Source organism: Heterodontus francisci, chromosome 1, assembly GCF_036365525.1.
Source record: "Heterodontus francisci isolate sHetFra1 chromosome 1, sHetFra1.hap1, whole genome shotgun sequence".
NCBI classification, from domain to species: Eukaryota; Metazoa; Chordata; class Chondrichthyes; order Heterodontiformes; family Heterodontidae; genus Heterodontus; species Heterodontus francisci.
The window spans coordinates 224,647,392-224,671,484 of NC_090371.1; the positions used below are offsets into that span (position 1 = coordinate 224,647,392).

Genomic DNA, 24,093 nt, shown 5'->3' on the forward strand with positions numbered 1-24,093 from the left:
CAGTTTAGTAAGAATAGGGTCAAGGGAGCGGGAGATGGGTCTCATGGGTAAGATGAGCTCAGAGAGGGCGTGTGGGGAGATAAGAACATAAGAACTAGGAGCAGGAGTAGGCAATTCAGCCCCTTGAGTCTGCTCCGCCATTCAATACGATCATGGCTGATCGCATCTCGGCCCCAACTCCATTTTCCTGCCCATTCTCCATAACCCTTCAACCCATTACTAATTAAAAATCTGTCTATCTCCTCCTTAAATTTACTCAGTGTCCTGGCATCCATCTCACTCTGGGGTAGTGAATTCCACAGACTCACGACCCTTTGAGAGAAGTAATTTCTCATCACCTCTGTTGTAAATCTGCTACCCCTTATCCTAAAACTATGACCTCTTGTTCCAGATTGCCCCACAAGAGGAAACATCCTCTCTATGTCTACTTTGTCAATCCCCTTAATCATCTTATATACTTCAATTAGATCTCCTCTCATTCTTCTAAACTCCAAAGAGTAAAGGCCTAAACTGCTTAATCTCTCTTCATAAGACAATCCCCTCATGTCTTGAATCAATCTAGTGAACCTCCTCTGAACTGCCTCCAATGCAACTACATCCCTCCTCAAGTAAGGGGACCAAAACTGTACGCAATACTCCAGGTGCGGTCTCACTAACGCCTTGTACAGTTGCAGCAACACTTCCCTACTTTTATACTCTATTCCTGTAGCAATTAATGCCAAAATTCCATTTGCCTGCCTTACTACCTGCTGTACCTGCATACTAGTTTTCTGCGATTCATGCACAAGGACACCCAGATCCCTCTGCACTGAAGCACTCTCTGAAGTTTCTCTCCATTTCGATAATAATTTGCCTTTCTATTCTTCCTACCAAAATGGATAACCTCACACTTATCCACATTAAACTCCATCTGCCAAATTTTGGCCCATTCACCTAACCTATCCATATCCATTTGTAAATTTCTTATTTCTTTATTGCAACTTACTATCCCACCTATTTTAGTGTCATCTGCAAATTTGGCTATAGTACCTCCTATTCCTGCATCCAAGTCATTAATGTAGATTGTAAATATTTGTGGCCCGAGGACCGAACCCTGTGGCACCTTACTAGTTACATCTTGTTAACCAGAAAAAGACCCATTTATCCTGACTCTCTGTTTTCTGTTGGTTAGCCAATCCTCTATCCAAGCTAATAAAATGCCCTTAACCACATGTGATCTTACCTTGTGTATTTGTGCGGCACCTTATCAAATGCCTTCTGGAGGTTCAGATATACCACATCTACAGGATCCCCATTATCCACTTTTTAGAACATTACAGCGCAGTACAGGCCCTTCGGCCCTCGATGTTGCGCCGACCTGTGAAACCATCTGACCTACACTATTCCATTTTCATCCATATGTCTATCCAATGACCACTTAAATGCCCTTAAAGTTGGCGAGTCTACTACTGTTGCAGGCAGGGCGTTCCACGCCCCTACTACTCTCTGAGTAAAGAAACTACCTCTGACATCTGTCCTATATCTATCACCCCTCAACTTAAAGCTATGTCCCCTCGTGTTTGCCATCACCATCCGAGGAAAAAGACTCTCACTATCCACCCTATCTAACCCTCTGATTATCTTATATGTCTCTATTAAGTCACCTCTCCTCCTCCTTCTCTCCAACGAAAACAACCTCAAGTCCCTCAGCCTTTCCTCGTAAGACCTTCCCTCCATACCAGGCAACATCCTAGTAAATCTCCTCTGCACCCTTTCCATAGCGTCCACATCCTTCCTATAATGCGGTGACCAGAACTGCATGCAATACTCCAGGTGCGGTCTCACCAGAGTTTTGTACAGCTGCAGCATGACATCGTGGCTCCGAAACTCGACCCCCCTACTAATAAAAGCTAACACACCATATGCCTTCTTAACAGCCCTATTAACCTGGGTAGCAACCTTCAGGGATTTATGCACCTGGACACCAAGATCTCTCTGTTCATCTACACTACCAAGAATCTTCCCATTAGCCCAGTACTCTGCATTCCTGTTACTTTGCTTGTTACAGCTTCGAAGAACTCTAGCAAGTTAGTCAAACACGATTTACCCCTCATAAAACCATGCTGACTCTGATGGATTGCAATTTGACTTTCTAAATGTCCTGTTATTACTTCCTTAATAATGAATTCTAACAATTTCCCAACGACAGATGTTAAACTAACTGGTCTATAGTTTCCTACTTTTTGCCTCCCTCCCTTTTTGAATAAGGGCGTTATATTAGCTTTTTTCCAATCTACTGGAACCTTTCTCGCATCCAGGGAGTTTTGGAATATTATAACCAATGGATCCACTATCTCCGCTGCCAATTCCTTTAAGAGATGAGACAGAAACTAGGGAAAGATGAGAGATTAGGGTTGGGGGGGTGGAAAATAGAGGAAATGTGGCCCAGTGGGCTAGTGGAAGGGGGCAACGTGGCACAGGCAGCTGATTGGACGGTATTGATTTAATGAAAAAGAAGTCCATGAGCTCCTTTTTCATTGTTGGAGATGGGGGTGGAGGAGGTGGGGGAAAGGAATTTAAGAAGACTAAGTCCGCCATTTACAAGGCACAAATCTGGATTGTGATGCAATACTCTTCACTTGCCTAGATGAGTACAGCTCCAACAACACTCATGAAGCTCGACACCATCCAGGACAAAGCAATCTGTTTGATCGACATGCCATCCAGAAGTTTAAATCTTCACTTCCTTCACTACCAGCATAACAAGACTGTGGTCTGTACTATCTACTTGATGCGCTGCAGCAACTCGCAAAGGCTTCTTCGCCAGCACCTAGAAGAACAAGGACAATAGGTGCATAGTAACACCATGACCTCCAAGTTCCCCTCCAAGTGACATACCATCCCAACTTGGGACATATATTGCCATTCCTTAATTCCTACCCAACAGTATTGTGCAAGTATCTTCACCACATAGACAGCAGCGCTTCAAGAAGATTATCAATTTCTCAAGGACAACCAGGAAAAAGCAATAAAATCCTTCCTTTGTCAGCAATGCCCATCTCCCGAGAATTAAAAAAAACGATGTTTTTTCCGTTATTTCATCCATCCTTTTACCGGATGAATGGTGTGAAGTTGAGACCCTGCTAGGAATTATCAATGCCTTCTGCCATCAAGAGGTGCAAGAGAATACTATTTTTTTCTATTTATTACTCTCCCTCTACCACAGAAACAAATGCATATATTTTAGGATAGTGATATTAAAACTTATTGTACATAGGCAAACTTTTTCAGTGAAATGAATGAAAATTTCAGTTAGTTTTCAAGACAATTCATAGCATACTGGACTGATAATATGAATAAGTCCAAACCTTTGCTAACCATCTAGCTGATAAATCAACAAACTAAGTAAGAAAAAGGAGACAGTCTCAAAAAAGCTAACTCATGCATTATTTCGAAGAACAGCAGGGGCATTATCCCTGATGTCCTGGCCAATATTTATCCCTCAACCAACTTCACAAAAACAGATTATTGGGTCATTATCACATTGCTTTTTGTAGAAGTTTGCTGAGTGCAAAGTGAGAGCCAAATTACAACAGTGACTACATTTTCTAAAAGTATTTCATTGGCTGCAAAGCATTTTGAGACATCTGGTGGTCATGAAAGGCACTATATAAATGCAAGTTTTTCTTTCATACAGAGGCAAGAGGACAAAACAAAGCTTTATGGCTCTGAAATTAGTTTTGTCAATATAAGTTTGACTGCTTAGATAATAATTACAATTAAGAGTTGGCATGTAGCATGGGTAATACAGTAATCTGCATATAGACTGGGAAAACCTAATGAGCACTAATGCTGTGGAGGACGAGTTTATAGAGTGTGTTAGGGATGGTTTTCTAGAGTAGTATGTTGAGGAACTGACTAGAGAACAGGCTATTTTAAATCTAATATTATGTAATGAGAAAGGGCTAATTAATAATCTTGTTGTAAAAGAACCTTTAGGGATGAGTGACCATAATACGATGGAATTTTACATTATGTTTGAAAGTGAGGTAGTTCAACCTGAAGCCAGGGTGTTAAATTTGAACAAAGGAAATTATGAAGGTATGAGGGGCAAATTGGCTGAGGTGGATTGGGAAAATACATTAAAAGGTATGACAGTACATAGGCAATGGATAGTCTTTAAAGAATTATTACATAGTTTACAGCAACTATACATTCCTTCAAGGCACAAAAACCCCAAAAGTAAAGGCAGTCAACCGTAGCTAACAAAGGAAGTTAAAGATTGTATAGATTAAAAGAAAAGGCCAATAAAGTTGCCAGAACTAGAAGTACAGCTGAGGATTGGGAGGATGTCAGAATACAGCAAAGGACGACGAAAAAACTGATAAAGGGAAAATAGAATATGAATGTAAGCTAGCAAAAAATATAAAAACGGACTGTAAAAGCTTCTATAGGTATGCAAAAAGGAAACATTTGGTTAAGACAAATGTGGGTCCATAACAGGCAGTCAGGAGAATTTATAATGGGGAATAGAGAACTGGCAGAGAAGCCAAATGATAACTTAGTGTCTGTCTCTTAGTGTCTGTCTTCAGTGAGGAAGATACAAGAAATCTCCCAGAATTAGAGATCCAAGGGATTAAGGAGAATGCATTGTTTGCTGTGTGTCCATCATTCATAGATGGCAGGATGCCAGCCAACCAACCATATCTTCGTCCCATGTGGTGACTTGTGCCTACAGTTCAACAACCTTATGCATCATGCGCAAATGCAATTGAAACCCATTTCAGACTGTCTGACATTTGCCCCGTCTGATCCTTCCTATTTCTGAACTGGTCTTTACTCTAGAGCTATTTGGTACGATCATCTAGTTTTGTGGTTTGTATTAATATTTTGAGAGGTCGCTTTTAACTTTGGGGAAATTAAATGTGTAAATGTAAGTTAGTTGAAACTATGAAATTTAAAAGTTGCCAGACTACTTCAAAAGTCTTTCCATGTGTACTTAGAGGTCAGAGTTAGAAGTGTGACAACACTAAATAAGGGGTGGCCCTTCTCAAAGCTTCTTAATGGAGCCAGAAAGTCTGCAGAGATTGCAGATGTCCTCATCAGAGGTATAAATTATTCATCTGGGTATCCAGAATCAAAGGGATGTTTTGGAGTTGGAGTTAATTAGCTTAAGTGTCTATCTGGGACATCCCAGAGGTACCATGTTGCTATGTGATAGATTATACAGGGAGATACCTTTTTTGGTTTATCTCTGTGATTGCTCACAAAAGTTGTCTGTGTTTTGGAGCAGCTTGAACTAGGTGCAGAATCTGCCAGAAGCTGGGACAAAGAGCAGAGAGGCTATCAGGAAGCAGGGGTATTTCTGATTTGGAGTCACTGCGCATGGATGTGAGTCAGGCTCATGCTCAGGCTAGGGAGATCCAAATTTGTGAGGTGTTGAAGTAGGGCTGGAGGGTTCACCTAGCTGGATGCGAGCAAAAGGACCCCAAGAGATCTCATACTTTGGAAGATAGCTGGGAAACTAAGAATTGAAATGAATTCCTGAGAGCTGTGGCATGCCTTGGATTGGACCCAGGAGAAGTGAATGAACCCTCAAGATCCAGTAAAGTACAAGGGGGCTCTGGGGTGGAAGTAAAAGTCAAATGGGGAGTGTTCTGTTGGGATTTTCGGTTTTGAAGTATAAATGATTACAAAATATACAGTTAATAGTGCTTGCTTTGTTTAACTCTTGTACAGTAAATGCTTTTGTTTCAAACATGAAATCCTGTGGCGTAATTCTTTTAGTTAAAAACTGGGAGCTTGAATTTCTTTTAAAAAGTAACTGGTTTCTAATGCGATCGTAGTATATTTATTTCTTCCAGTCCTCTAAGAACCTTTCTAATCCTCTCTAATGCTTCATTTTGGTGCCCACACCCCCTGCCAAAGTAGTTTAAATCCTCCACTAGAGCATGTTGACCTCCTCGGTAAGACATTGGTTCCCACTCTGTAGAGATGCAACCTGCCCACTTTGAAAAAGTTCCTCCTACTCAAGAACTGCTTTCAGTGTCCCAGGAATCTGAAGTCCTCCCTTCTGCACTGTTTCTCCAGCCATGTGCTAACCTGTCTTAGCCTACTATTCCTATAGTCTGCTTTCTGGCTAAAATTGGAGACTTTCAAGTTTGTACTTTTATATCTTGTTGCATTTTTGCTGAAAAACACGTTTTTACCAATATATTAACAGAGAGAGGGTGGCTAAGGGCAATGTGAATCCCTTAAAGATAGATGCAGGGAATACTGTAATTTAAAACAAGGAAATGGCAGACTTGCTAAATAATTTTGTTTCTGTCTTCACAGCAGAGTATAAGGATAAAGTACTAGAGATGCAAGGAAAACTTAAAAATAAATCAAGGGGAAGAACTTTCTGGATTTTATATAAATTAAAAAAATAACAATGGAGAAAATAATAAGACTGAAGACAGACAAATCTCCAGGACCTGATGGCTTCCACCCTAGGGTATTAAAAGGTGACGAAATTGTAGATGCTTTTGTCATGATCTTCCAAAACTCTCTTGATTCAGGAATTGTCCTCTTGGATTGGAAAATTGCCATTGTCACTGCATTATTTAAGAAAGGCGGGAGAGATAAACCAGGAAATTATAGATCTATTATTCTAACATCTGTTGTGGAGAGGTTACTGGAAATTGTTATTAAAGGCAGTGTTACTGGGCATTTGGACAAACATGAAATGATCAGAGAAAGTCAGCATGGCTTTGTAAACAGTAAGCCATGTTTAACAAACCTAGTTACATTTTTTGAGATTGCTATTTTGACAGATAATGGGGTGTCTATGCATATTATTATGGACTTCCAGAAGACAATCAATAAGGTTTTTCATTGAAACTATTAGGTAAAATGGATACATTTGGAATTGGAGGCAAACTTTTGAGGTAAGGAATTGGTTAGGAGGTAGGAGACCGAGTGTCGGGCTAATGAATATGTACTCGATTTGGCAGGATATGACTAGTGATGTCCCCCAGGGATCTGTGCTGGGGTCCCAGCTTTCCACTATATTTATAAATGACTTGGATGAAGGAATAGACAGCTGTATATCCAAGTTTGCTGACAAAACTAAATTAGGAGGCGTATTGAGTAGTGTTGATGGGAGCAGAAAGTTGCCAAAGGATATTGATATATTAAATGGGTAGGCAAAAACTGTTGCAGGTAGAGATCAATGTGGGGAAATGAGAGCTCATCCACTGTAGACCCAAGAGAGAGAAATAGGAGTATTTTCTGAATGGTGAGAAGCTACTGTCATGCCCAGTAAAGACATATTCCTATTTTTAAGATAGGAACTTTATTCAATGTGGAATCTTTAAAATTGACTTTCCCTTTTCAAAAAAGCGGACAGTAATGCAAATAAAAGGGTGCCGAAGCTCAGACAACCTGACCTGTGTATTCGAACATCGCTTCACTGTCTGTTAAGGATATATTCCAGGCTAAGAGATGTCAATTACACCCATCCTGAAACCATAAGACATTCCTGAATTGAATGGGTTCTTCTGAAGAAAAGGTGTGAAGTAGACACATCATAACAGAATGATTCCCATTCAAACATCAAACGATGGTCATGGTTATCATACCGTGGCCTATTGTGTGGCCACAACAGGGGAGAGGGCTATGCGCCTCCAAACAGAAGCTAATGTGAGAGATTTTTTACCTTATAAGGTAGCTCTGGAGTGAGTGAGAGAGAAAGAGAGAGAGAGAGAGAGAGAGCTCACCACAAGTCCATCAGAGAAGCAGTCTAGGCAGTGGCTGTGGAAAGAAGCCCAGCGAGGCAACGTAGGAGCCCTGCTGTTGATTCTACACTTCAACATTGTGCAGCAGAGAAATGAAAGTGACCCACCAGCTCCAATCTGAACATTATAACCACGAGAAATCTACAACATCTCAACAAGTCAAGACTACAAACCACCCAAGCATGGATCTTTAAAAAAGACTGTCCTACTTGGAAGATTCAACAGGTTTACCATAAACCGCAAATACCCACCACACCTTGAATTCTTACCCCTTAATTCACAGGATCGTTACAGTGCAGGAGGCGGCAATTCAGCCCATCGTGTCTGCACTGGCTCTCCAAAAGAGCAATTCACTTAGTGCATTCCCCTGTCTTCTCCCCATAACCCTGCATATTCTTCCTTTTCATATAACAGCCTTAATTCCCTTATGAATGCTTCAATTGGACCTGCACTGCAATTTGTTAGCTCTAAAAGGCTAGATTTGCATTTAGCTATGCTAAATATTTACCAACTACTTAGTTACTGGAAACAAATATTTAGTGGTTCACTACCATAGATACTCACATGTGAGGCAGCCCATGTTTAAGATAATCCTGCAAAACTCCATGACCTTCTAAAAAGTTGGGAGTCAACATTTCAAAGACAAACCCTATCAAAATTATCACCAGCCATAAATAAATTTTTTAATTCTGACTCATTTCAGCCAATGCATTGATACCAGCTGCTCCTGTCACCTACTCTTTGGCTGTTTGATTGCTGTGATATTTAAATTGAAATTTTCCCTCCCAATGCTAGTCCTGGCTTCTGTTGCTGATCTTGAAATCTACTATCCAATCTGATTTTAAATGTACTCTCCCCTCTTCCGGCTAAATTACCAACAATTTGAAATCAGCAGGAGGAACCTACTCTGAAATACAGAGATGGAAGCAACAGTTTTCAATGAAATATCCCAACACCTGGCAATCAGATCATGGCAGGAAGGGACAGAATGTGCAAAATTAAGAATGTGCAAGCAGATAAGTCTGGAGGATGCATAAATAGTAAAAAGACAGAACTAAAGGCTCTGTATTTGAATGTGCATAGCATTCATAACAAAACAAATGAATTGATAGCTCAAACAGAAATAAATATGTATGATCTGATAGCCATTACAGAGACATGGTTGCAAGATAACAAAGGCTGGGATCTAAATATTCAAGGGTACATGACATTTTGGAAGGACAGGAAACTAGGAAAAGGTGGAGGCATAGCTCTGTTAATTAAAGATGACTTTAGTACAATAGAGAGGGGTGACCTTAGTTCCAAAAATCAAGATGTAGAATCAGTTTGGGTCGAGATATAAAATAGCAAAGGTAGGAAGTCACTTGTGGGAGTAGTTTATAGGCCGCTAACAGTAACCACACTGTAGGACAGGGTATACAGTAAGAAATAATGGGGGCTTATGAGAAAAGTACTGCAATAATCATGGGTGATTTTAATCTATAGATAAATTGGACAAATCAGATTGGTAAAGGTAGCCTGGAAGATGAGTTCATGAAGTGTTTATGGGACAGTTTCTTAGAGCAGCACATTCTAGAGCCAAACAGAGAGCAGGCTACTCTAGATCTGGTAATGTGTAACAAGACAGGATTAATTAATGACCTCATAGTAAAGGCGGCCCTAGTAGCAGTGATCACAACATGATTGAATTTTACATTCAGTTTGAGGGTGAGAAAAGTGGATCTAAGATTAGTGGTTTTAAACTTAAATAAGGGTAATTATGAGAGTTTGAAGACAGAGCTGGCTAAAGTAAACTGGGAAATCAGATTAAGGGATAAGTCAGTAGAGATACAGTGGTATACATTTAAGGAGATATTTCATAACACTCAGCAAAGATACATTCCAGTGAGAAAGAAGACTCTAGGGGAAGGACGCACCATCTGTACCTAACTAAGGAAGGTAAAGATATTACCAAATTGAAAGAAAAAGCGTACAATTCTGCAAAGATTACTGGCAGGTCAAAAGTTCAAAAGATTGGACAGAAGATAAAAAAACAACAAAGAATGTCTAAAAGAATAGTGAGAGAGAAATTAGAGTACGAGAGAAAGCTGGCTAGAAATAATAGAATGGATATTAAGAGTTTCCACAGGTATTAAAAAGGAAAAGAGTGAGTAAAGTGAGTGTTGGCCCTCTAGAGAGAGTGTTTGGGAAGTTAATAGTGGAAAATAAGGAAATGGTGGAGGAACTGAACCTATTTTGTGCATCTGACTTCACTGACGAGGATACAAATAACATCCCAGAAATAATTATGAATCAAGAGTTGAAAGGGAGGGGGGGAACTTAAAACAATTACCATCACCAGGGAATGGGTACTGAGAAACGTAGGGAGAAAATTGTGGCTGATGCAGCTAAATAAATATACACATATATACAAGATGAAAGTGTCGCCACATATTGTTACAAAATGGAGTATTTACCCAAGGCATTGTGGGACAAGTTAGTTAGCTTGCAGCCTTGAGCGTGGTACTGCTTAGCACAGGCAATTAGGGTGACCAAAGAGGGCCCCTTATATCAGTGCATAAGACCGCTGCTCTGTCTAATTGCAGACTGCACAAAGCAGCTAGGAAAGCAGGCCTGACAGAGGTAGAAAGATTCATTGTGAAGACTCAAGGATAGTTGATAAGGGGGCCTGGTAAACATCCTGAGATGGTCAGGGGCGTACCATGAGCTATCCCCACAACCACATGATACCTAATTAGTAATTTTATTGGTAATGAATGTAATGTATGTAATCAATAACCATTATGATTGGATTGTGTCCAGCCAGGATGGGCTGAGTAACTGTATATCCGTTGTGGATGTTCCTTTGCTCAGTGGAGAAGCGCATGGTAAGCCTCGCGTCCTACTCCCCACCGGTGTAAAATAAACCTTTTGACGATTGGAACAGACCTGAGCATCGAGTGGTTCATTTTAGTCAATTCCATTCTAACAGAAAATTATTAGAACTACAAGCTGACAAGTCCCCAGGTCCTGATGGACTTCATCCTGGGGTCTTAAAAGAAGTGGCTGCTGATATAGTGGATGCATTGGTTTTAATTTTCCAAAAAACCCTAGATTCTGGAAAGGTGCCAACAGATTGGAAAATAGCAAACGTAACTCTTCTATTCGAGAAAGGAGGATGGCAGAAAGCAGGAAACTACAGGCCAGTTAACTTAACATCTGTCAAAGGGAAAATGCTAGAATCTATTATTAGGGAGATTTTATAGCAGATCATTTAGAAAATCTCAATGCAATCTTTGAGGAAGTAACAAGCAACTTGGATAAAGGGGAATTTGTGGATGTGGCGCACTTGGATTTCCAGAAGGCATTTGATAAAGTGCCACATCAAAGGTTACTAAACAAAATAAGAGCCCATGGTATCGAAGGTAACATATTAGCATTGGTTCGCTAACAGGAAACAGACAGTAGGCATAAATGGGTTGTTTTCATGTTGGCAACCTGTAACTAGTGGAGTGCCACAGGGATCAGTGCTGGGATCTCAACAATTTACAATCTATATCAATGACTTGTATGAAGGCACAGAATGTATGGTTGCTAAATTTGCTGATGACACAAAGATAGGTAGGAGAGTAAGTTATGAAGAGGACGTAAGCAGTCTACAAAGGGATATAGTCAGGTTAAGTGAGTGGGTAAAGATTTGGCAGATGGAAAATAATGTGGTAAAGTGTGAACTTGTCCACTTTGGCCAGAAAAATAGAAAATCAACATATTATTTAAATGGAGAGGGACTGCAGAACTCTGAGATGCAGAGGGATCTGGGTGTCCTCATACATGAAACACAAAAAGTTAGTATGAAGGTACAGCAAATGACAAGGGCAGCAAATGCAGTGTTGCTGTTTATTGCAAGGGGAATGGAATATGAAAGTAGAGATTTTTGCTACAGTTGTACAGTGCTTTGGTGAGGCCACATCTAGATTATTGTGTACACTTTTGGTCTCCTTACTTACTTAAGAAAGGATATAATTGCATTGGAAGCAGTTCAGAGAAGGGTCACTTGCCTGATTCCTGGGATGAGCGGGTTACCTTATGAGGAATAACTGGACAGGTTGGGTCTGTATTCATTGGAATTTAGAAGGATGAGAGGTGATCTTATTGAAATATAAAAGATCCTGAGGGGACTTGACAGGGTGGATGTTGAAAGGGTGTTTCCTCTTGTAGGAGAGACTAAAACTAGGGGGCACAGTTTAAAAACAAGGGGTCTCTCATTTAAGACAGAGATGAGGAGAACATTTTTCTCTCAGAGGGTCATGAGTCAGTGCAACTCTCTTCCCCAGACAGTGGTGGAAGGTGGAGGCAGGGTCATTGAATGTTTTTAAGGCAGTGGTAGACAGATTCTTGACAAACAAGTGAGTCAAAGAGTATGGGGGTAGGCAGGAAAGTGGAGTTGAGTCCTCTAACAAATCAGCCATGATTTTATAGAATGGTGGAGCAGGCTTGAGGGGCCAAATAGCCTACTCCTGCTCCTAGTTCATAAGTTAGTCTGTTCAAAAGAGTGGAAAATTGAGTTCTGAGCTTTCTATAGAATACATTGCTGATCTAACATTGAATTTGTCCAGGAAATTGGTTAAGCTTACAGCTAGAATACTGTCTACATCTCTTTAAAGGTAGCACACTAGAGCCAAGGAAAGGTTAGAATTATTTCAATCGAAGAAGGAAGGAGAAAATTAGAAGACATTCTTGCCTCACAGAGGCTCAGTATAATGTGGAATCACTTACCACAAGTGATAATTATGGTTGAGTCAATGAAATCATTTAAAAGTAAATACAATAAATTCTGAAAAGAAAACAGAATAATATGGGGAAAGGGAAGGGAATTCGGTAGATAGCTGCAGTAAAAAAGAAACAGCATGATTGATCAAATGGCCCCATTCTGTAGAAACAAATTCAATGATTCTATTAATTCCATGGCGTATTTCTGAAGGATAAATATTTGGACATAATTCCACTGGACTATCTTAACATTGCCAATACCCTGTTTGTTCCACCAGAGAAAGAACTTAAGTCATTCATGAATAATCAATTGTCAGGTCTTAATAACTTGTGCAATAGACTGAGTACTTTACTGTTGCCATTATGTAGCCTTAACTTATTGACTATCACACAGTACTTAGGAAAACATTTGTGAATCAGTCATTTTCAATTAAATTCACAGCAAAAAGCCTCCACTTACTTGTAAGGTTTTTGTGGAAGGATGCTGATTCGAGTCTTGTCCAGTATTTTCTTCAATTTGTTTCGCCCTGTCACTGTGTTTGCCTTTGCCTTCTTACTTGCTTTATCTAATCCAATCACCTGTTCAACATCCACAGCAAGGTCTGGGATGGAATAACGGCTGCCTTTCTTGTCACCAATTTTAGGTAAGTGTGGAGCACCATTTCTCTTCTCTTCTGAGAGTCTGGATAGAAGTTCTTTAAATACTGTGGGAGAGATACAAAATTGAATTAGCCAAGACATTTTCTGATCACTAATCATTTCTTTGACTTTATAACCAAAGAGGCTTCTACTATAACATAGATTTCAGGTGCAATACATTCTTTACGACATTGTATTCAGCATATACAGTGACCTCATATAAGGAACACTAAACTTATACAGCCAGTAAATAATCATTAGCTGACCAATGCACTGCACATCATGGGCACAAGAATCGAAAAACACAGTTCAATTTAAATTTAAAGCTCTGATGCAAAGCATATTATAATAATTAAATAGAACACAGAGTATGAGTTAGGTGGTTTCACTCACTGCTTTCAACAACTTCTTATACATTATCCTTCAATAAAGAGTCAAATTCCTGAGATAATGAATCAATATATGCCCACATGCATCAAGGCCTGGGCAACATCCTGGAGTGAGCTGATAGGTGACAAGTTACATTCACACCACTCAAGTGCCAGCAATGACCATCTCCAACAAGAGTCTCCAACCATCTCCCCTTGCCGTTCAATGCATTACCATCGCTAAACCATACACCAACATCTTGGGGGCCATCATTGACCAAAAACTTAACTGGACCAGCCACATAAATACTGTGGCTACAAGAGCAGGTCAGAGCCTGAGTGTTCTGTGGAAAGTGACTCATCTCCAGATCTTCCAAGGCCTTTCTGTCACCCAAACAGCACATGTCGGACTGTGATAGAATATTCTTCACTTTCCTGGATGAGTGCAGCTCCAAAAACACTCAAACAGGATAAGGAAGCCCACTTGATCAGCACCACATCCACCAGCTTAAATATTAACTTCCTCCTTCACTGGGCAACAATGGCTGCAAACAGTGCCATCTACAAGATGCACTGCAGCAACTCACCAAGGCTTCTTTGACAGGACCTCCCAAATCTGCAACTTCTACAATCTAGAAGGGTAAGGACAGCAGGTGCTTGCGAACATTAACAACTGCAAGTTACCCTCCAAGTCACACACTATCCTGACTTGGAAATACACTGTCATTCCTTTGTTATCGCTGGGTTAAAATCCTAGAACTCCCTACCTAACAGCACTGTGAGAGTACCTTCACCACACAGTCTGTCGCAGTTCAAGAAGGTGTTATATTCCAGAAAGTCAGTTGGTGAAGGATAGAACTGGAGTCAGTCTATACAATCTTTAATAAACACTAATTTACACAGTTACACATTACAAGCATGCACCTCCTCACCCAACAACCACAGTTTCAGTCTATGTCTCTTTTTAGAGGCACAAGTAAATCCCCAGTTATGGACCACCACCTGTATACAATTTAGCACATTCTCTTCATCTTTAAATGAAAATTAGAGCTTATATGTACAACCAAAATTTCATAACAAATTAAATCGAAAACCTCCATACTCTGTACAAAGTATTACATTGTGATATGTCCCTCTTCTAGGATCCCTAACAATTTATTTGTATTACAAAAAGAAATGTATGTACAATCAGACAGTTGATGGCTTGCATCCCTCTGTTTAATTTTAGAGATTTCCTTTCTCTCCAGCATTTGCTTCAAACCAGTAAGGTCAATCTGTAACCTTTTCTCACACACTTTTCATAGAATGTACATTACTCCACAATAAACGATAACCTACATAACATTCAATGGGTATATTGTCTCCCGTGTGCCCATTGTACAGAACTGAAAGTAACATTTTTGACCAGTATAATCCCATATCCACTGCCTCTACAAAAGCTAATATTTCAGCAGCCAAAGTACTTTTAACAACCCTTTTGATTGTCTTAGCCTCTCAAGCTAAAGGACAACTTTTCCCATTGTTATGACCAGGTGAAAAAGGGGTCTAGGGGTTCCCTCTCAGTCTTGGCCTGCTTTAACCGTAACAGGGTTTAATTTTAAAAACACCATGTTTTCAGCTCCCCCTCAGTGAAACCTTGTTCACTGCTTTCCAATTGTAAGGCAAAAAAAAAAATCAGACAGGTTTTCTTAGATTTAAACAAGAAAAGTGGAAGTTTATTAATCTTTAACTCTAATTTGGTTAACAACTACGAATATGCGACACGACCACACTAGCATGCAAACGCGATAAACAAACACGCAGATGGAGACAGAAAAAGTGGAAAGAATAAAGAGGAAAAGTTTGAGGCCAAAGGTGGGTTGTAATTACAGTCCTTCGAGTTCGATGTGGAGTCTTTGGTTGCTGGTAAGTCTTGTCATTCGTTGGGGCCCGGTGCATGCTTTATCTTGCTTTGATGTAGGAGTCGTTTCTCTCTTGAGGTTTAAGCGACTTCAGTGGGTCCAGAGGTTTGTGAGAAAGCGAGAGACAGCCAGCCAGGATAGAGGCTCTCTTGTTCCAGATTCAGTCGCAAGCTGCAGCCTGTCTTCAAACGACAATCAAATAAACGACTGGGAAAGCCGGTTAGTCATGTGGCTAGCTGCTTTAACCACTCCTGCGTTTGTGGATTCTCCATCTTCGCAGACACTGGAATGCAAGCTTTCTTACACCTTCAATGGCTGGTGATCAAAATCCATTTGGGTTATTTGGACCAGGGAGTAGTTGCTTTGTCTCTCCAAGCACCATCTCTTAGTATGCAAATGTCCTCCAGCCAAATGTCTGGTGATCTTTTTAAACAAGTCATTTCTTCACTCCAGCAACAATTTAAAATTAATGTTCATATGATGAAATTAATATGCCTTATTCTTGACAGGTGGGGGTCTTCATGACACCACTCATGCCCATTAGAAATATTATGAAACCAGCTGCACTAGAACACCCATCAGGAAGGTCAGCATGTCAAGCATTGCAAAAAATAACTAATTTCATGCTCTTTGGATCACCTACAGATGGGAACTTTAGTATGCATTTCTCTTGATTTAATTTTTATAACGTTTTATTTGCCCTTAAAACATTCTTGACTTTAGGGTGCTTCACCATAGTACTGAATTCCAGCACATTAAAACTAACATCTGATCTACCCTGAGTGCACAACCAGTTCAACTGACCAATCGAAATTCACAATTGCTCTGTCTCCTTTTTAGATACAACATCAACTTTTTGAGATGATCTAGTGGATTAATTAGGATGGGAGTGACATTCTCTGAACAGGATTGTCGATTTAAAGTTATTCCGGACCTATTTTTCTTAATAATTAGACCAATGTATTTACAAGTCCCATGACCCTGACTCCCAATTTTAAAATCTACTCTAATCTTACAAACACATTTTGCAAAATCCGCAGTACCGCCCCATAAGAAATCATCAACATGCATCATGAAGATGCCTGAAAGTTTTCCTTTTTGACACCAATAAAACATTGCAGGATCTGAATGCAACCTATTTTCAGCAAAACAGATCTCACCGAAAAATACTACACTCTGAAAGCATCGTACAGGCCAGAGACGTATTTGTTTAGTTTCCATAGTTTACTTCTACATGTGCTGCACCTTTGGGCGGTTTCAGAAAAGTACTGTCTTGCAGAAATGCAGCTTTTATGTTGATTGATCTACATTCCCATGAATATGTGTCCAAAAGAGCTATAAAGATTTTCAAGGTTACTTTTCCAGCTATGGAAAAGTCCACCTTAGCATACGTATAATCCAGTAACTCTTCAAAACCCCAAGCAATGAACCTCATTTTAGCCTTATAAATCCCATTTGCTTGGACCTTTCTTCAGCAGAGATCCAGCTATGTGACAAAACTGGTGGCCCCTTATTTGGCAGCTCAGAATAAACTCCAAACTCTCTCCAGCTGTTTAATTCCCTTTGTTTTGCCTCTCTTATCCTTACGTTTGTAGGCAGCCACCAAAACTTCACAATCATGAGGACTTCTGTTTCTAGTTCTGTTCCAAGACAGCTCTGTCACTTTATTTCATTATCTGATCTATTCAAGCCATGGCATCTACTTCCACTTTTGTGTCAGTTTGGACAATGACAGTGAGATCTCCCTCTTGCACTATCAGAGGCTCTTTCTCCAGTACGTGATTGTTTTCTGATGCAAAAGTCACTTCTGGACCCATTATCAGTACTTGCAGTCCACTTTCTTACTCTCTACTCTTACACCACATTTTGCCAGTCCATGGGTCTGGCTTCTTGGCCATCATCCTGAAATCCAACCAATATTTAAACTTTCCAATAGCTTTTCCTGCACGTCCCACAATTGTCATAGCACTCCATTCACTAGACCCCTCTAAAATATATGTCACCTGAGTACCCAATCTGGGCAACTGGCCTTTGGATACAATAGTTCTGGCATGTGTGTCATGGATGCATTACCACTATCCAGCTTTTTATCTACTGTCTTCTGTTCCTGAGGGCCTTCATCACAAAACACACAAGCACCTGAGGACAAGGTGCCTCGTTTCCTTCTATCAGCTGCTCAGAGCCTGATATTTTATAATTAATTCCGATTAATTGTGAGGAATAAACCTTGAGAGTTTGATTACCATGTTTGCTCAGTACTGTCTTACCATTACGACGTATTACCTTACCAGGGCCATTCCATTCCCTATGACCTCTTTTATATCAAATCTCCAGAATTAAATTCTCTTTGGATGGAATTATATGATGCCTCTGTGCTCTCGAAATTATCTCAGAGACCTCAGCCTTGATGAAAACCCGTCTCCCTGAATGTAAAGCATCCAAATGTGCAGAAAAAAATTGAATAGTATCATCTGGAGCAGGAGGACTACCACACACCACAGAAGGCAATTTGGGATTTTGCCCATAGATGGGGACTATATCCACCAACCAGCTGGCGTTATTTCTTTGCATGAACTGCCCATGCCAGGGTGGTTGTCAACATGCAGTCTGGCTGATCACCTAAATTTTAAGCGGCAATTCATCGATCATAACATGATTCCTTTCACAAAGTCCATTGCTGAAAGGACTTTCAGCTGCAGTATTCATCGCTAAATTGTTCACGTTTTCACATATGTCTCTGAACTCATCATTGACAAACTCCGCTCCACTATTAGTCAGAAACTTCACTGGTGCCAAAGTTTGGTCCCTATCCATTTCTCCATAATTTTGCCCATAATACCCTTTTGACCTTACTAAGTATGAATGTAGAAAGACTAAATCTGGTTACCAGGTCAACAAAACATAGAATGAAAATATTTCTGTTCTTGCCCCATACTTTTAGATCAACGACATCTGACTCGTTTAAGTCATGTGCTAATGGAAGGCTTACATTAGGACCTGGCAGTGTCCTGCGATACTTTTTACAGATTTCACACTTCTCAATGCCATTTTACCACGCTATTTCCATATAGGAACATAGGAAGATAGGAACAGGAGTAGGCCATTCAGCCCCTCGAGCTTGTCCCGCCATTCAATGAGATCATGGCTGATCCGTGGCCTAACTCCATATACCTGCCTTTGGCCCATATCCCTTAATATCTTTGCTTAACAAAAATCTAACTCAGATTTAAAATTAACAATTGTTTTAGCTTCAACTGCTGTTTGTAGAAGAGAGTTCCAAACCTCTACCAATCTTTACGTGAAGAAGTGCTTCCTGACATTTCTCCTGAACTGTCCGGTTCTAATTTTTAGACTATGCCCCCTAGTTTTAGAATCTCCAACCAGTGGAAATAGTTTATCTTTATGTAGCCTCTCTTTTCCTGTTAATATTTTGAAGACTTCGATCAGATCACTGCTTAACCTTCTAAATTCTAGCAAAAACAGGCCTAATTTGTGTAATCTCTCTTCTTAACTTAACCCCTGCAGTCTAGGTATCATTCTTGTAAACCTACGTTGCACTCCCTCCAAGGCCAATACATCCTTCCTGAGGTGTGGTGCCCAGAACTGCTCACAGTACTCTGAGTGGGGTCTAACCAGGGTTTTGTACAGCTGCAGCATAACCTCTGTGTCTTTATACTCCAATCCTCTAGATATAAAGGCTAGCATTCCATTAGCCTTTTCATTATTTTCTGCACTTGCTCATGGCATTTTAAAGATCTATGCACCTGAAACCCCCAAGTCTCTTTGGACATCCACTGTACTTAACCTCTTTCCATTTAGAAAGTACCCTGCTCTATCCTTTTTTGGTCCAAAATGGATAATCTCAAACTTGCCCGCATTGAAATCCATCTGCCACAGTTTTGCTCACTCACCTAGTCTGTCAATATCTCTTTGCAATTGTATGCTATCATCTGGACTGTCTACAATGCCGCCTAACTTTGTATCATCAGCAAATTTGGATATATGACTTACTATGCCATCATCCAAGTCGTTTATGAATAATGTGAATAATTGAGGCCCCAACACAGATCCCTGCGGGACACCACTAGTCACATTCTGCCAATCAGAGTACTTACCCATTATTCCCACTCTCCCGTCTACTACTCAACCAACTTCCTAACCATGTCAATAATTTGCCCTCAATTCCTTGGGCTACTACCTTAGTTAACAGTCTCTTATGTGGGACTTCCTTCTGGAAGTCCATATAAATAACATCCATAGACATTCTCCTGTCCACTACCTAAGTCACCTCTTCAAAAAATTCAAATATCCCTTCATATCTGTAATATCTAGAAATCTATCGATCTCTGTGTTAAATATACTCAATGACTGAACCTCCACAGCCCTCTATGGGTAGAGAATTCCAAAGACTAACCACCCTCTTGTGAAATTTTGTTGCACTCCCTCTATAGCAAGTATATCTTTCCTTACGTAAGGAGACCAAAACTGTACACAATTCTCTAGGTGCAGTCTCACCAAGGCTCTGCACAATTGCCGCATAATGATACTTCGAGTCACACCTGAAGTACCTATTGGTCACCTCATTCGGGGGTTACTAGATTGTTCAATTTTGCTGCTGCTGTTCTTTGGAAACTCCTGGGATTTATTCACCTAATTTTGCAGTTTCAATTTTGCCTTCTACTGTAATAGCCAGCTTTATTAAAGTGCTTTCATCCTCATTCTGCCTGTCTTTAATATTTCCATTCTATTCATGCCAGTGTCCAGTATCTGGACTGTTTCAAAATCTGACCATCACTGACATCTGTATACTTTGTGTCACTGTGGGATGTCCCATTTGTTCCATGAAGGCTGAAGGGAATGACTGTTCCCTCACCCCACCCCCAACCAGGATTTTTTTTCAAAGCAGCAAACATATGATCCAGTGCCCTGACCATGAGACACCTTAGCACAAGCCTGCGACATAAATCTGAGCACTGACCCAGGGATCCCCAAATTGAATTCCATCAATATTTTATACAATGTTAATGTCCATGATGAATTCTTCCATCAAATGACCATCTATTTTCTGAAATCTATCAAAGTCTGACCATGCCTCATAGGCATTTAACAGATTACCTTTTTTTTAGATTTTAACAAAGAACTCTAATAGAAGGTCCAAAGCTTTCTCACTATCCAAACGTCGGGCATCAATCTCTCAGAATACTTTACTTTTGATTTTACTTGTTATGGTCAGGTGAGGAGGGGTCAAAGGGCTTCCCTCTTTTCCCTCTCCTTGTTTGACCACAACAGGTTTAATTTTTTCTTAAAGTGGACGTACTGGCCAATTCAGCAGGTGTTTGATTACTTACTTGCTTGGTCAGGCTTTCTTGAGTTTAACAAAGAAAGAGGTTAACTTTATTGTATCTAAACCGAACTAATAAAAATAATAAACTATGCGCCAACTTTCACTCACAGACACACTCTAGAGGTTTACACACACACACAAACAGGTTACAGAGTGGGGAAGGTAGATTGGTTGAGTTAGAGTCCATAGAAAAAAGGGGGTATACAGTCTCTGGGGTTTGGTGATTTGGCTGGCTTCTAGCTGAATTCGTTGGTCATGAGGCTTTTAGTTTGAAGAGGTAGAAGACTAGTCCGGTGGATCTCTTGGAGACAGCAATGTGGATGATTTCCTCCAACGGGGTTTCTGATTGTAGTTGGAGTATGCAACGGTGGTCAGTAAACAGGCAGAGATCGAAGCTTGCAAGCTGAAATGGGGAGAGAAAGAGACCCCCACCCCCCCCCCACTGAGGTCTGCACATCATAGTCCAGAAGCTTCTCCTTTCAGCTGCAGAGAAACACGAGCTTAAAACCGCAGATGGGGAGGGGCATGTCACATGACAGTCACTCAGTGATTCAACCACAGCCATTAGCAGTATTTTTCTTCTTCCTAAAAAGAACAGGTAGTTCCCTTAAACTTCATGGGTCTTGGTTCTAGCTGGGAAATGAACAGACATATCGCCTCCCTCCTCACAAACCTTGCAATGTAGGATACAGTGTTGCAAATTCAGTGGCCATCCTAAGAGCCAGCAACAGTCCCAGGGCTTCCTTCTCCATAGCAGAGTATCTCCTTTGATGTTTGTTTAATTTTTTGGAGAAATACCCAACTGGTCTCTCAATGCCTAACTCATCATCTTGGAGCAGGATGGCACCTACCGCTACGTCATTAGCACCCAATGCCACTTGAAATGGTTTGTTAAAGTTTGGAGCTGCCAGCACTGGCTCGTTGGATAAGATGGCTTTGAGCTTCTCGAAAGCTGTTTGGCAACTCCCTGACTATACCACTGCTGCTTTTTTCTGTAATAAGTCTGTCAGTGGGGCGGCTATAGTGCTGAAGTTTGGGACAAACTTGCAGTAAAACCCACACATGCCCAAAAATCGGATTATTTCCCTTTTGGTCGTTGGGACGGGAAAAATATATCACCACCTGTACCATTGCTTCTCTGAGCAACACTCGCCCTTGACCCACAATATGCCCTAAGTAGGTTACTTAAGCTTTAGCAAACTTGCTCTTTGCAAGATTTACCATGAGGTCAGCCGACTGTAACCTTCGGCAGAGGGCTGCGAACTGATCTAGGTGCTCCCCCCAGGTCACTGTATACTAACAGATCATCCAGGTACACTACTCAGTTGGGCAGGCCAGCCACTACCTGATTCATCAGGCTTTGGAAGGTGGCAGGGGTATTTCTTAATCCAAAGGGCATCGCCCAGCACTGGAATAAATCGTCTGGGGTGACAAAAGCCAAGATCTCTTTGGCTCAGGTGGTTAAGGGAACCTGCCAGTACCCTTTTAAGAAGTCTATTTTGGTTATCTAGGTGGCGTTTCCTACTCTATCTATACAGTCTTCCAGGCGGGGAATTGGATAGGAATCAGCTCTGGTCACTGCATTAAACTTTCTGTAATCAATGTAATCAGAGCCTTGTTGAGCTATCGGGTTTGGGCACCAGCACAACTTGGGAACTCCAACTGTTCTGACTGGGTTCAATCAGCTTGTGTTCCAGCCGATACTAAATTTCTTCCTGAACTTGTGTAATTTTCCTGGGACCTAGGCGATAGGGATTTTGTTTTATGGGAGGGGTCTCTCCTACATCCACATTGTGTCGGGTAAGGGTTGTCCCTGCAGATCCCCTTAACCACTGTGAACAGCCTCGTTAGGTCTCCTCTTTGTTCTGCATTTAAACAGGAGAGTACGGTGTCTAATTTCCCTAACATTTCAGTGTTAGCTATCCACACAGTAGGGGGTTCAATTTGGGAATCCTCCAGGCTCCCTCTAACTCATCCTCACTGTCCCTTTCACCCTCCTCTTCCTTGACTGCCTGACAGACCTGTGCTTGTTTGTCCCTTTCCTGGCTGTGATACCGTTTTAACATATTGATGTGGAACAGCTTTAGCTTTTTCCTACGATCTGGGATGTCAATTATATAATTCACCTGGCTAATTCTCTTTGACTCTGTTCGTACCACTGAACCGGGCTTTCAATGGTTCTCCCTGTATTGGTAATAGCACTAACACAGTCTCAGGGTTGAAATGTTCTGGCCTTGGTCTCTTTATTCACCTGACTTTTCATTGTTGGCTGGAAGGTTTTTAGGTGTTCCTGAGCCACCGCACAGGCTCTTGTGAGCCATTCTCGAAACATGGAGACGTAGTGTAACAGGAAATATTCGTCCCTGTGTCCCAAAAACCTCTCCTTGATTAGTTTTAGAGGACCTCTCACCTCATGCCCATAAATTAATTCAAAGGGACAAAAGCCAGTGGGCTCATTGGGCAAGTCCCTGGTAGCAAACAGAAGAAATCCCACCTCTCTGTCCCAGTCGTGGAGGTACTCATAGTAGTATGCCCTGATCATTGCCTTTAGGGTCTGTTGGTACCCCTCCAAAGCCCCTTGTGACTGTGGGTGGTAGGCTGAGGACTTTAAGCTGCATTATGCCCAGATTACCCACGATCTTTTGAAAAACACTGGACATAAAATTAGTGCCCGGATCCGACTGGAACTCAGCAGGCAGCCCATCTCGGGTAAAGAATTGGGTTAGCCCTTCCACCATTATCTTGGCAGAGGTTGTTCTTAGAGGGATCGCCTCTGGAAATCGAGTAGCCACATCCATAATGGTGCGAAGATACTGGTAGCCCCCTATTGATTTTGGCAGGGGCTCCACACAGTCTACCAGCACTCTGCTGAACGGTTCCCCAAAAGCCAGTACGGGAATTAGGGGTGCAGGTTTTATGGCAGGTTGAGGCTTCCCCACAACCTGGTATGTTTGGCAAGTCTTACAGAACTCCACTACATTCTTGAGGAGTTGTGGCCAGTGAAAATGCTGTCTGATGCGGAGTTGGGTTTTTCTGATACCGACATGTTCAGCCACTGGAATCTCGTGGGCTTTTCTCAATATTTCCCGACAGTACATCAGTGGCACCACTACCTGGTGAACCACTGTCCACTTGGCTGCAGGTCTGTGAGGAGATATGCACTTCATCAGCACCTCATCCTTGAAACAGTAGCACTCTGGAACTCCCTCTGCTTCAGCTTCAGTTTGGGCAGTCTGTGCTAACTTTTTTTAAACTCTGGGTCAGCTTGCTAAGCCTTGACCACGGAAGACCTGTTTAACCCATCCTTTGCGTCCTCTAACTTCCCAAAGAAGGTT

The 24,093-nt window shown here is 41.1% G+C and overlaps 1 protein-coding gene across 6 annotated transcripts in view; it reads right to left on the bottom strand.

Annotated features, from left to right (window-relative positions):
- The window catches only part of rapgef2b (Rap guanine nucleotide exchange factor 2b), a 660,162-nt gene that overhangs the window by 135,662 nt on the left and 500,407 nt on the right, over positions 1-24,093 (bottom strand). For all 6 annotated transcript variants that reach the window (XM_068041792.1, XM_068041802.1, XM_068041811.1 and 3 more), the window contains one exon: positions 12,967-13,210. In XM_068041792.1, the coding sequence (XP_067897893.1) occupies positions 12,967-13,210 (244 nt within the window). The remainder of the gene's footprint in view (positions 1-12,966; positions 13,211-24,093) is intronic.